At 40.8% G+C, this 13220-nt stretch overlaps 1 protein-coding gene across 1 annotated transcript in view; it reads left to right on the top strand.

Annotated features, from left to right (window-relative positions):
- Positions 1–13220, top strand: part of PTPN13 (protein tyrosine phosphatase, non-receptor type 13 (APO-1/CD95 (Fas)-associated phosphatase)) — a gene marked incomplete at its 3' end in the record, with an annotated part of 91090 nt that overhangs the window by 67913 nt on the left and 9957 nt on the right. Inside the window, exons 21-35 of the mRNA XM_009085249.1 lie at positions 625–732; positions 1454–1585; positions 1835–2301; positions 3278–3421; positions 5340–5433; positions 6221–6306; positions 7024–7186; positions 8109–8323; positions 8415–8513; positions 8698–9047; positions 9238–9412; positions 10976–11134; positions 11360–11531; positions 11647–11857; positions 12699–12769. Coding sequence (XP_009083497.1) covers positions 625–732; positions 1454–1585; positions 1835–2301; positions 3278–3421; positions 5340–5433; positions 6221–6306; positions 7024–7186; positions 8109–8323; positions 8415–8513; positions 8698–9047; positions 9238–9412; positions 10976–11134; positions 11360–11531; positions 11647–11857; positions 12699–12769 — 2646 coding nt within the window. The remainder of the gene's footprint in view (positions 1–624; positions 733–1453; positions 1586–1834; positions 2302–3277; positions 3422–5339; positions 5434–6220; positions 6307–7023; positions 7187–8108; positions 8324–8414; positions 8514–8697; positions 9048–9237; positions 9413–10975; positions 11135–11359; positions 11532–11646; positions 11858–12698; positions 12770–13220) is intronic.

The raw sequence follows: 13220 nt of genomic DNA, 5'->3' as shown, positions 1-13220 counted from the left end.
GACCAAAAGAGAAAGAAGTTTAAAAGAAATGCACTGTTTCTTCTCTTTCTTCCCCATGTAATTTGTGATACTTTGCTGTTTTAGCTAGAATACAGAAGAGCTGATATCTTCTTCTTTTTTTTTTTTTTTTTTTTCATCTTGAACATCATTCCCAGGTTTACCTGGTGGAATGTGCAGAAACAGATTAGAAGCCTCAAAAGAAAATGGAGTTGATAAACTCAGATCTCTAAGACCAGGGTCAAACATTTAGGTGAAGCATCTAACACTGGAGAAAACCAGAAATTTTTAAGTAATAAGGAATAAATTTCATCTGGTCAGTGAATGTACATTTCATGTCAACTGCCTGTGTGTGGTTCTCTTGCCACAATTGTCTTCTGTAGCCTTTGCTGGAGTGTCCTGCATGGACAAAGTCTGAACCAATTGCTCAAAACAGAGTATGCAATAAAGCTTAATCAAAAACCTTTGCTCTTCAGTTTCATGTAGACTTAAATTTGAAATGTATTGTTATATTTTGCTTTGCATTTATTAGAGTGACTGAGTTTTTATCTGTTCTGAAATATGAACTTGTGTTAAATTACACAATGATCACTGACATTTTTGCCTGTTTTGGGCCTTTTTTCATAGGCTTTCAAATAGTTGGTGGAGAGAAGACAGGAAAACTTGATCTGGGAATTTTTATTCATTCAGTTATTCCTGGAGGACCAGCTGATTTGGAAGGATCTCTAAAACCAGGTGAATAGTGTAAATAAGAAGAGGTGTATACATGTAAGAAAAGGCCAAGCACGTCTGTAGTATCATTTCCTCCAATGGCTGAGGGTGTCACAGTCCCTTACAGTGCTGACCTTTTAAATAATTTCTGAAAACTAGTGATACTTCTTTGTTAAACTATACAAACCCAAAAATTATTCAAATCAAAGTGAAAATTATAAAGCTTGAAGTAGCAAAAAATTGACGTTGCATGTAAAGATAAGGGCTTTACTTGCTTTTGTCTCTCTTGCAGGTGCTTTGTCATTTAGATTTTTTAAAACTCAATATCCATACCTTGATTTTTTAAAAACTGAATGGACCCATATACTATAACCATAACTGTAGTGGGGAAGGAGGAGAAAATATAGCTTTTTTTCTTCTCATTTTATTCTGTGTCTGTAACTGAACTGTATATTGCTCATTTCACTTCTGATTTCTGCCTTTTCATCTGGATTCTTTTTGCAGCATAAGAGAAGGCAGAAATCATAATATGGAAAGGTTTGGCAGGTTTAAAAAGAGGAAATATTCATAACCAGGTCTTGTGATTTGTTTTGGATTTTTGCCTTTTATTTTAATGATTAGGATTTCCTATTCCAGCATTGCTTGAATTTTCATAGTTTGTAATCCGTGCGTTGTGTACAGGTTTTCAGACCTGTACTCCTCATTGTCAGATGTTAGATTGTATCTGACAAACCCTTTTGTGCAGGACACCGACTGATATCCATCAATAGCACAAGTTTAGAAGGCGTCAGCCACCACGCAGCACTGGAAATCCTGGAGAATGCACCTGAAGATGTGACACTTGTTATCTCTCAGCCCAAGGACAAACTCTCCAAAGGTACAGAACTGCAGTCACTTCTGTAAGCAACCCCAGCTAGTCTGTGCTTAAAACTGTGCTCTGAGATGGAATGGAGAGGTGTGTTATGGTAACCTTTGGTGAGGACACATCAGTTGCAGGGTCAACAGAAAGTATTTCGCATAATATGAACGGGTAAAACCTTATGAGGTTGTAAGCTGAGAAATTCGTGTCGTGCTGCAGATAAGGTGTTAGCAGCTACTGATGACTGTCTTGTCTCCTGGTTTTCAGCATCATCTAACACTGCTCATATCACTAATGGAACCAGGGGTTATTTGAGGAGGCCATCATCGGTGCAGGACAACGAGGCAGAGTCCTCTTCAGAAGAACACAACCGGTCCCGTGGCCACCAGAGGCCTGTCTCGGGCAGCTTGTCTGGTTTGTCAGGAGGCAAACGGGATGGAAGCATGAGCTCCCAGGATTCCAGGACTGAGAGTGCCAGCCTGTCTCAGAGCCAGCCAGCCAGCTGCTTTGGCAAACGTACAAGTGGTAGAGCCCAGCAGGATCCTCAGCATTACAGTGATGCCCAGCCTGGGCTTTCTAAAATGAATGAGAAGAGAAGATCCTCATCAGACAGCACTCGAGCCAAAAATAAAAGGCCTGGGGTGGTGGAGCCTGTGGAATATTCTGACCGAGGGGATTCTGACATGGATGAAGCAACTTACTCTGGCAGTCAGGAGCAACACCCAGCTAAAAAGGCACAGTGGATTTCCTATGAATATTTCCCATCAGTGTGACAGTGGTAGTGGAATAGCTGACTCTGGGTGTGAATAAGTTGAAAGTATGTGGGGGAAGGACAGCCCAGCCTAGCCTGCAGCTTACCCTTTCTAATGACAAATGCTAATAGCTAATTTCTAATAGTCTGGTGATTTTGTTTCAAATCAATTGATAAGATCACTTCTGTAGCTTGAAGCAACTTTCCAGCTTTCCAGTGTCATGAGATGGGCATGTCTTAATAGAGGTAGACTCTGCTTTGGGATGAGCATACAGTGCACTTGCTGAGGCTGTAGGAAACCTCCCTTCAATTCTGTGTTTGTCCAATGTGATTAATCTAGTGACCACCCCTAGAGGTAAGTTTATTCACCTGGCAGATAAATGAAGCTTTTCCTAGATTAACGTAGGAGTGATGCATCTGAAGCGAGTAGCAGCAGAACTCATTGTCTTTTGGGATTGATCTAACTGTGGAAAACTGCTCTCATGTAGTAAAGTTCAGCAGTGAGCTGTGCTCTGAGCAGAAACAGCTTGCTGCTTCACCTTTCCAAAGTGCACAGTGACAAGTACTGCAAATTAATTTCCAGCTTGCAGTGGTTCCTCTTTTCAGCTGATGGAGGTTACTAAATTAAGCTGTGGCAGCTCCTGCAAATGACTCCCAACAGTATTACAGGCTGCTGTGATACTGAAGTACTGTGTTTCACTGTTCTGTGGCCAACTCAGTTTGACAAGAAAGACTTGGCTGCTAAAGGCCAAGCATATTTCTGTGCTAAACCTGTTCAAGGCAGGAACAGAAGAGTTAAAACAATAAGCCATATGGGTACTTTGCCATGTAGACTCCTGGCTGTGTCTAGCTCAATACCCCACCCTTTAAGGTCTTAGCTGTAAAGGTCTGTTCTAATGGCAAATCATTGTCTCTTTTTGTTTTGTTTGTTTCTTTTTCTTTTCTTTTTTTCAATAAAGGAATCTTCCTCGGGGATTACAGCAAACAAAGTGAATTCTAAAAAGGTTACTGCAACACTTCTTAAACCTGGAGATATCTTTGAGGTTGAACTAGCCAAAAAAGATAACGGCTTGGGAATAAGTGTCACGGTACTGTTTGACAAGGTTTTTAGATGTTTTTCTCTTTTTCTCTACTCCCAGCAACCCATTAAATTGCTAAATTACAAGGAAGCAAAAATATTTCTGGAGTCACTGTTAAGTGTATAGTTTTACTGATATGATTAATCTTACTAAAGCTGTAAAGTAATACTATTTTATATCCCTTTTCTTGTCATCTACCCTTTAAGTAATTCTTGTTTTTTGTTTTATGGTGAAGCCCCAAAGTCCTAATAGACTCTTGTCACAGATGCTGCTTTGTGAGTACAAAAAGCAAGATGGTCTTTGCCCCTTGCTACCTAATATTGTGGCATATTTGCAAGGAAAAATATGAGCCACTCCCTGACTGGCATTGCAGGCAGTGGAAGTGGTAATATTATTTAAGCATATCCCTGCACACTCACACACATATACCATGTTCAGTGTTCTCCCTCTGCTGGATAAAATGCAGAAAGGAAAAAAACTCCTTAAATCCAAAGAAGACCTGGCTGACACTGCTTTCTTGTAATATGAGTCAAAAATAGATTTTTTTTTTTTTAATGGGCTAATTCCTCTTTGGGCTATAAAATTTTGGAGATAGTTTTATGTTTAGGGCCTGCCATACTGCAGAGTGACATTTCAAGGAACAAGAAAGTAATTTGTAACTGAGGTGCATATATTTTCCACTGTTCCTATTCTTGTGTTGGGTTAAAAAACACATTTTGGTAATTTAATGTTCAACTCTTTTCTCTGGTTGATTGATTGCTAGATTACATGGTAATTTGGAAAGGTTGCTTAAATGATAATAGAGAACAGTTATTAGCTGTAGTTTGAATCTGTTGGCTTTGATTTGCTGTTTTTACCTAAAACCAAGTTGGCCTTTCCCAAATGTGGCCTTACAGATAGATAGACATGTATGTGGAGTGCAAATTCACAAGCTCAGCACTATTTCCATATATAATGTAAGAGGAGCAGAATGAAATTCTATTACTTTAGTGTCCCAGTCTATTCAAAGTCATGTTGCTTTGTCAAGCTTAGAACTTGAGGCAGCTGGAGGAACAAAGGTTGAGCAGGAGTTGGTTATTGAGTAGCATCAGATGTGCTGGATGAATGCATTGGCTTTGTAGAAGAAGTTAGAAGGTGCCAACCAATGCAGATTTCCCTTAAAGGGTGACCAAGTGGTATCTTCATTGTCCTTTCCTTTTCCAGAGTCCACTGTACCCCTGCATTAGTGGTCGTAAGAGGAGGTGTACAATTAACTGTGTTTTAAGTTTTCACAAGTAATATTGTGTGCTTTGGGAGTGAGCCTTAATACACTGTTGGTCTCCCTCTTCCCTCCAAGTTGATGAAGCCAGCAGTGAGCCAGAGTCACACAGTGGTTTGGGATGCAAGGGACATATAAAGACCATCTAGTCCAACCCCCCTGCAATCAGCAGAAAGGCTAAGGCCCTCCAAAAACAATGTCAGTTCAGCTTGAGCAGGTTTTCTTCAGCTTAGACCTTCAATCTTGATTGAACTGAAAGCAGCACCCCTTAACTTCCTGAGAAGTTGTATTGGAGTAGTACACTGCATGGGTGTGCATCTTCTGCTTTGGCATGCTGTGCTCTCACAGGTCTCTGAGCTTTGGTATGCATGCAAGCATGGAAAGTCCCACATAATGCAGACATGTTTCTGCTGGAGGACACTTATTTGTCTTGCGTTTGCACTGTGATGCATTGTGTTTTTACAGTCTTCCCACCCCAACTTCATTCATGGTAAATTGCATGACTGCAAAGAACATGCTTTTGTGTAACATTCTGGTTTTGATAGTTCGTCTGGTTTTTTTTTTCTACATGCCAGTAGCCCAAATGCTTCCTAAGTCAAGTTTTCCTTGTGTGACACTATGTTTAATTCCTAAGTATTCTAACGGCAAAAAGGCTAACAAATACTATTTTTGCTTTCTGTTTAGGGTGGTGTAAATACTAGCATAAGGCATGGTGGTATCTATGTGAAAGCCATTATTCCCAAGGGAGCAGCTGAAGCAGATGGCAGAATAGAAAAAGGTAGTGTTTGTGTTCTTTCAGTTGGGACTCTTAGTGTGGAAAAAAAGGCAGAGAACTGTGTGGTGGACTTGATAATTTTCTGTGGACTAGAAGCTGGGAACTCTGCTTTCTTTCTCTCATTGTACCTTTTTCACTGGGAAGAACACTGTTTTTCCAAGCCACTGCAGTTGTCATTTAAAATATTGCCCTGATACCTATTTCTGCAGGTGAAGATTTAAAAATTAGTGTAGAAAAACTGCAGAACCAACCAAAAACTGATGAGACTGTGGAAGAGAAAAATAGGAGATAGGCTGCAGGATTTTTATTTTCTAAAGCAGCCTGTGTTAATGGAGAGCACTTCTCTCTTCTGGCCATGGAGAGAGAGAGCTTTGTATTATTTGTGGCCTTCTTGCTTGACATGCCTGGCAACTCAGTACAGAAAATTAGTGTAATTGTTATGGCTCTTGTTTGTATGCCAGGCCACATTCTTCACTGCAGTGAGCATTCCCACTGTAGACTGAGATTTGATTTTAATACAGAGCCTGAGCTTTGCGACAGTCTGTCATTCTGATGGGTAACACTAGTTTCAATACAGGATGATCCCATAGAATCATTTAGATTGGAAAAGACCTTTGAGCCCAACTATATAGTTTAACTGCCAAGTTCTCATCTTGATAGGGAGGGGAGGGAGAATTTACTTAAAGAACTGTCCTTGTTAGCTGAGACTTGAAGGTTTCTGTGCATTGTAGATGTTTTATAGGTGATGTTCTGCCTACTTCTTCTTAAATTGTTACTCAATCGTTCCTAGGTGACCGTGTGCTCTCTGTCAATGGGATTAGTTTGGAAGGTGCTACCCATAAACAAGCTGTTGAAACACTGAGAAACACTGGGCAGGTAAGTGGCTGCTGGTTCTACTCCTGTCTGTAGCAAAACAGTTCTTCATCAGTGAAAAGAGGTAAGGGAGCCCAAACACTGGAATTCTCCCCAGTGTCCTGGTTACTTTAGGTGTGCTTTCTCAGACTTCTTGGCTTCTTGGCCCTCAAGTCTTCCTGCCCACCCTAGTGAATTTCTGGCTCTGTGATACATTGTGTTTTTACAGTGTTGGTAGTTTTACTTGAATCTTGGTCTTTTTTAATAGCACTTGATTCTGTCAATGGTGTCTCCTCATTTAGTAGTGCTTTTTGTGGTGGCTGCTTCATATGTGAAGGTATGTGCACACCTGAAAACAGCCAGTGAATGTGCACATTCTGAACTTCTAAGGACTACTATTTTTCTTCAGTTTACATGGTGCTTTTAACTTTATTCCCTGTACAATTATGAAAATAACACTATCTTTGACACTTCTTAGCACCCTCAAAATTTTATTGGAAGAAATCCTTTTCTTACTCTGTTGGCAAGTATCTTGCAAGTCCATTAGTGTGTTTTGGATGCTGTCATTTAACAGCCCTTAAAAATAAGGAACAAATGGAGGATATATGGGGAGGGGGATGTCTATGAAATTTGCTGCTGTAAAACTTCAGCCCCTGACCAAGTTAGAATGAAACACATACTCTAGACTGTGCTATCTCCATGACCATTGCCAGTTGACTGGAAAATGTTTCATTTCTTTAGGTGGTGCATCTGCTGTTGGAAAAGGGTCAGCTTTCAGGGGCCAAGGCTCATGCTCCAGTGACCCCACAGTGCACACCTCCAAATCAGGTGGGGCAGTGTGAGCCACAGGAGAAGCCAACGACAGAATCTACAAATGTCAAAGATTACAGCTTTGTCACTGCAGGTCAGGTCACGCAGAACAATTGTCTTAACTGCCAAAGCATCCTTTAGGTTTTATAATGTTTTTCTTCAACGCTTCTGTAGAATATAACAACAGGAGCTGGAGCTGGTAGGAATCTAAACCAAGCCCTGGCACATAATGTAGTCTCTTCTTCATGCAGTTGTGTTTGTTTTTAAGATCTTCTTTCACATCTTGGTTACTTTCTTTAGCTACTATTAACCTTTTGCTCTCTCACTGTTTCTTGTTGTTTCACAACTTCACCAGCCTTACAGACCAAGGCTGTAGCAAAGTTGGAGAAAAGGGGGTAAGGAGTGCCAAGGGAAGGATAAGATAGTCATATATAAATAAAAGCTTCTGTAGGTCCTGCAGTTCTTGTCTAGGTGACAGAAAATATCAAGAGCTAAATGAAGAGAGAAGAGGAATTTGTGTAGCTGACTAGAGGTTGGCATATTTCAACTTCTCCTGCTGGTTACTTGTGAGAGTGAAGAGAAGCCTACCCAGATGGCAGAACCACTGCAGAAACCTTTGGGGGTTTTTTGCATGGGATTAATCCTGTCTGCCAGAAACTCCAGTTGCTGCTCTTACTGTGTTTGATCAGTGGCTGGAAAGATTGTGTCACTCTGTGCTTTGAAAGGCTCCTTAGTGGGGAGTAGTACTTTGGAGACACTCTGCCTTTCTATGTATTGATGTTGTCAGGGCAAGTGAGCAGACCGAGAAGTCATGATAAGCTTTTCACCCTCTTTGACTTGAAGGGATCTTTTGGATATCACTTCTCTTCAATAAAGTGAAAGAACTCAGTTCAAAAAAGTGAAAGAACCCTGTGAGGGGGCGATTTCACATTGTCATGTCTGGAATAAGAGCATGAGACATATTTTTTCATAGCCAGTGTGCTGTGGGAAATAATAAGTTAATATTTCTTTTGCAGAGAACACATTTGAGGTCAAGCTGTTGAAGAATAGCTCAGGCCTTGGGTTCAGTTTCTGCCGTGAAGATAACCTTACCCCAGAGCAACTGGGATCAACTATTGTGAGGGTGAAGAAGCTCTTCCCTGGGCAGCCAGCTGCAGAGAGTGGGCAGATAAAAATTGGGGACGTCATCCTGAAAGTGAACGGGGCGTCGCTCAAGGGTTTATCCCAGCAGGTTTGTATCTGAGGAGTGAAACTCATACTGTGGTACTCCTGCATGTCTTGGTGGGTGCTGAATCTAATAATGAATCCCACTGTGGCCATAGGAAGTCATCTCTGCTCTGAGGGGAACATCTCCAGAAGTCTCTCTTCTCCTTTGTCGGCCTCCATCTGGAATACTGCCAGACATCGACCCTTCTTTGCTGGTAAGGTGGAGTTTTGTGGAGTTTTGTTGAATTATTTGCTATGTAAGGTTTATTTATTCAGTCTGGTGGGTGGGTTAATTAAATGCAAGCTGTAGATAGAACATCTTCTTTTCTTTTGTCATCAACACTTTCTTTTGTCATCAACAGTGGATTATGATTAATCAAATGTGTTCACTCTCTGTAGACTCCCATCCATTCACCCCAACAAGTATTTCCAGAGATCTGCAGAGAAGTTTGTGGTCCATCAAATGGAGAACAAGGTGACAGCTCAGATGAAAATGAAACTACAGATCTGAGTAAGAAAAGGCTAAAATCTCCCTCTAGAAGAGACAGCTACAGTGACAGCAGCAGAAGTGGTGATGAGGAGGTGACAGACTCACCAGCACAGGTGGGCCTTGGCTGGAGTTCTGCACTCTACCAAAGCTCAGGTGAAGCACACAGTCATTATGAGGCACACAGTGGGCAGAAAGAGGCTGTTCGTACCATCCTTTATCCTGATCAGGAGGTTCCTAGCAAGGCAGAGCTTGAGGACAGGTAAGCTGTTGATAATAATCCCCATAATATTGCAGAAATGCTTACAAAAATAGTTCATTCCACCTATTTGTGGGACTGCTTCTTTGTTTTACTTTTCCAATCTGCATGAAGTCCATATTGGTGCATATATTCATTTATGGGTGACGGCCACATTGTACAAAATTATCCCTGTTTTCTTGTTTATCTGTAGTAATCTGCCATTGGAGCTGCCAGTGATCCCAATCTGTAGAACTGTACCTGATGTCACCACATCTGTTTTAATAAATGACTGTTATGCTACACCTGTCTCTGAACTGACTTCACACCTGGGAGGAATGGATTCGCTACTCACTGAGATGGAAAAAAGTGCTGAAGAATACGAGCCAGTAATTTAGTATTTCTGTCTTTCAGTAGTATAAATGTACTGCTCTGGTCAGCTGGAAGTTGTTTTAGCCATGATATTGGGAGTGACTGGATAGAAGTGTACATAGGTAGATGTGTGTATGTCTGTTTCATGTGTTATTTTCATCCTGGAAACTTTGGAATTAAAAACTTACCTGCCTCTAAACCATGTACTCAGAGGAAGCTTTAAATGGCAGATACCTTGCTTCTGCCCTTTTAGTTTTATGGTTGCTTGTTCAGAGATCAGGGGTTAAATTGTGGCATCAAGGGCATCAGGAGACTGTTCTTTGCTGCATTTGTAACTATGAATCCCAAAGACTTTCTGCTCTGCTGTACAATGGAACATATTTTTGAGGCTTTTCTGAGATAGATTCTTGCCACCCTAGAAATGTCTTGTATATCCATATCCTCACATAATCTATTCAAACACTGAAAAAAATTGAAATTGAGCCTTGATATGTCTCAATTGTGAGGGTCATTCAGGTTATAAAGCTATTCTAGCCTATACTCCATTTTGACAAGAAGCAAATTGTCCTTTTGACTAACAGAAGTTTTTCTCAAAACCTCCTGGTGCTCTGATTGTTTTATGCAAATGAGGCAGATCCATCTCTTTCAAATCAAAATTAATGCAAATTAAAATAAGCAAAACACGTCCATGTGTTCGGTTCCAACATAAGCTACAGTATCGTACCTCACTGTAGGAAAATATATTCACTTACTTTGTTCTTTATAATTCCTGATGTATTATTTAAAAATACAGCACATGGGAACTTGTGGGTAGAATAAGGTGTCAGTTTTGACATGAGCCTTCACAATTTAGTTTAAATCATAGGCCTTTGGCCCAATATTAACTCCACGCAAAACATTGTTCGGTTCTGTCTGAACTCATTAGAGATGCTTACTTGAAGCAGCTAAGCTGAGGCTGCTAAGAAATAACACATCTTGGTATGTCCAGGCTTGTGTTCCACTTAAATCAATAATAATCAATAAATGGAACTGTTGGAGCAAGTCCAGAGGAGGCCACAAAGTTGCTAAGAGCACTGGAGCATCTCCCCTATGAGGACAGGCTGAGGGAGTTGGGGCTGTTGAGCCTGGAGAAGAGAAGGTTGTGTGGAGACCTCAGAGCAACTTCCAGGAGCTGAAGGGGCTCCAGGGAAGCTGCAGAGGGATCTGTGTTAGGAGCTGCAGGGACAGGACAAGGGGCAATGGGTACAAATTGAAAGAGGGGAAATTTAGGTTAGATATTAGGAAAAAGTGTTTTCCTGTGAGGGTGATGACACACCAGGAGAGGTTGCATAGGGATGTAGTAGATGCCCCAATCCTGGCAGTGTTCAAAGCCAGGCTGGATGAGGCCTTGAGCAGCCTGGTGTAGTGAAGGGATGTCCCTGCCCATGGCAGGGTGGGTTGGGACTAGGTGATCTCTAAGGTCCATTCTAACCCCTAAAATTCTATGATTCTATAAATCAGTTGTCTGTTTTTCACTGTCTTAAATTCAGTAAAACGTTCATTGTGTGGTTGTGTTGTAAAATGCTGTTTTCTCCTCCTAGGAAGTAGAGCTCCAAGTCATTATGACCAAGTCAGAAAAGGGTAGTCTGGGTTTTACAGTGACCAAAGGTAACGATAATGTTGGCTGCTACATTCATGACATTGTTCAGGATCCTGCCAAAAGTGATGGGAGACTACGACCTGGAGACCGACTGATAAAAGTGAGAGAATTAATGTTTTCAGATACAGGGATTGCATGAAAAGGCTAACTTGGAGTCCAAAGAAAAATTGAACTCTGTGGGCCAAATCAAATGTGGTTAAGGAACCAAGGCATGCATGAGAGGCAGAATTTGATAGCACTCGAGGAACAATAATAAATGCTGCTTCAGTAATGCTGTCTTACTCAGAACATAACGAGGAGATTTCTGCTGCTTTTATCTTTGCAGGTTAATGACATTGATGTCACTAACATGAGCCACACTGATGCAGTGAACTTTCTCCGTGCTGCCCCGAGGACTGTCAGATTAGTGCTGGGACGTGTGTTGGAATTACCGAAGATGCCAGTGCTGCCTCATTTACTGCCTGACATTACACTAACGTGCCATAAGGAGGAGCTAGGTAACTCAGAACTGTCAGAGTTACACTGCTCTTTGCCCTAAAGCAAAATTTTTCCCTGAAGTTACAAAGGAATCTTCATTATTTTATTTATTTTTCCCCCTCTTTTCCTGCAAAGGTTTGTTGTTATCAGGAGGTCATGACAGCCTTTATCAAGTTGTGTATATCAGTGACATTCTCCCCAAATCAGTTGCTGCCAGAGAGGAGAGTCTCCATGTACTAGATATTATCCATTACATTAATGGAGTAAGCACACAGGGAATGACTCTCAAAGAAGCCAAAAGAATGCTGGAAACATACCTCCCAAAAGTGGTGCTCAAAGCAACCAGGTATGTTTTGGAAGCAAATGCTTCCCCGTACTTTTTGGTTTTCTTGCATGATTGTATGAATATATGGGTAAACTTGTCAGTGTTGGAAAAGGTGTTTTGACGATGATGACAAACATGTGGCTCTTTCTTTTCCTCCTGGTGCCAGAGGTGAAATATTTGAGATGGAGGGAAGGATGCACTTGGTAAGAGAGAATAGATATGTTACTTAGAGTGCCGATGTCCGACAGGCTTGTTAGACACAGTTTATACAATTACTCCTTATTCTTTAAACTGCTAGTGAGAGTTCTGTAATCATAAAAAGGAGATAAAATGTTGGTTTGTGCTTAAATAAATGTCACCAAACAGTGGTGAATGTCAAAACCCTGTGGTACAGCTCCTAGTGTGCCACTGTATTTCCCTGATCCCTGGTGTTCTTTTATGGCAATAGTGTAAAAAAACACTTGTCCACATTACTCTGATTTAATATTTACTGGAGACTGCAACATTTACTTTACTTTTGTAAGTCTTCCAGCCATGCCTGCTGTTCTTTGCTCCTCTCCCTTTCTTCTTCCCACTCAGTTTTATCTCAGAAGGGGAAGGAGTTGCAAAGTCCTGAGGCTGCAAGGTTGAATCTTTCTGTCAGAATGTGGAACAAAAGTCCAACTCATGAACTCTTTGGTGATTCCTGAAGCAGGAACTTGCCTAACTTCCAGTGCTTAATCTGTCATTGAATGTTTTAAGTATTCCAAAACTATTATAATAGTTAGCTTTACTGATAGTGCTGTTTGCATCAATATCTGGGGATTGCCATTACTTTTTTCTTTATTTTAATCAAGATTTCTGTAAATATTTTTATTCATAGAGATGGTCATCCAGTGCTTCCCAAATCCAAAAGCCCTGACAACTCAAATCTGTGGCCAGTGAAAGCTAATGGTAAGATTCATATGCTTACTCATTGCAAGTGAAATGCACATGTTTATTAAAATGAAGGAATTGATATGAGCCTAAAAATACTATCCTAGTCCAGCTTACGCCATCAGCTCCAGCAGGTGTTTGCTTGAGCTTTCTTTTAAAATCTCCATGAAAAGGGATTCAACAACAGTCTTTTTATTTCTCTTGTGGTTTAGAAATTCTCTCTAATATCAAGCCTATGTCTTTCAAAGAGTTAAAGAAACAAATCAGTCGATTATCATAATTGTAATTAATAATAATGATGGTGGTGTTGTGTCCTCTGTCCAGGCATAAAAATACCACTTTTACATTTGAAAGGGCTTCAAATCTTTCACTGGTCTTCTCTTTTTCAAGCCCAAAGGAGCCCAAATTGATTTTAGTGGCATTGGGTGAGGCTCACTATTGCCAAGCAAGCAGGAAGAATCCAGAGTTG

This window comes from Acanthisitta chloris, unplaced genomic scaffold (assembly GCF_000695815.1).
Source record: "Acanthisitta chloris isolate BGI_N310 unplaced genomic scaffold, ASM69581v1 scaffold7862, whole genome shotgun sequence".
In the NCBI taxonomy this organism is placed as follows: Eukaryota; Metazoa; Chordata; class Aves; order Passeriformes; family Acanthisittidae; genus Acanthisitta; species Acanthisitta chloris.
The sequence above is the reverse complement of the archived record's forward strand: the minus strand, read 5'-3'. Positions and strand labels throughout refer to the sequence as shown.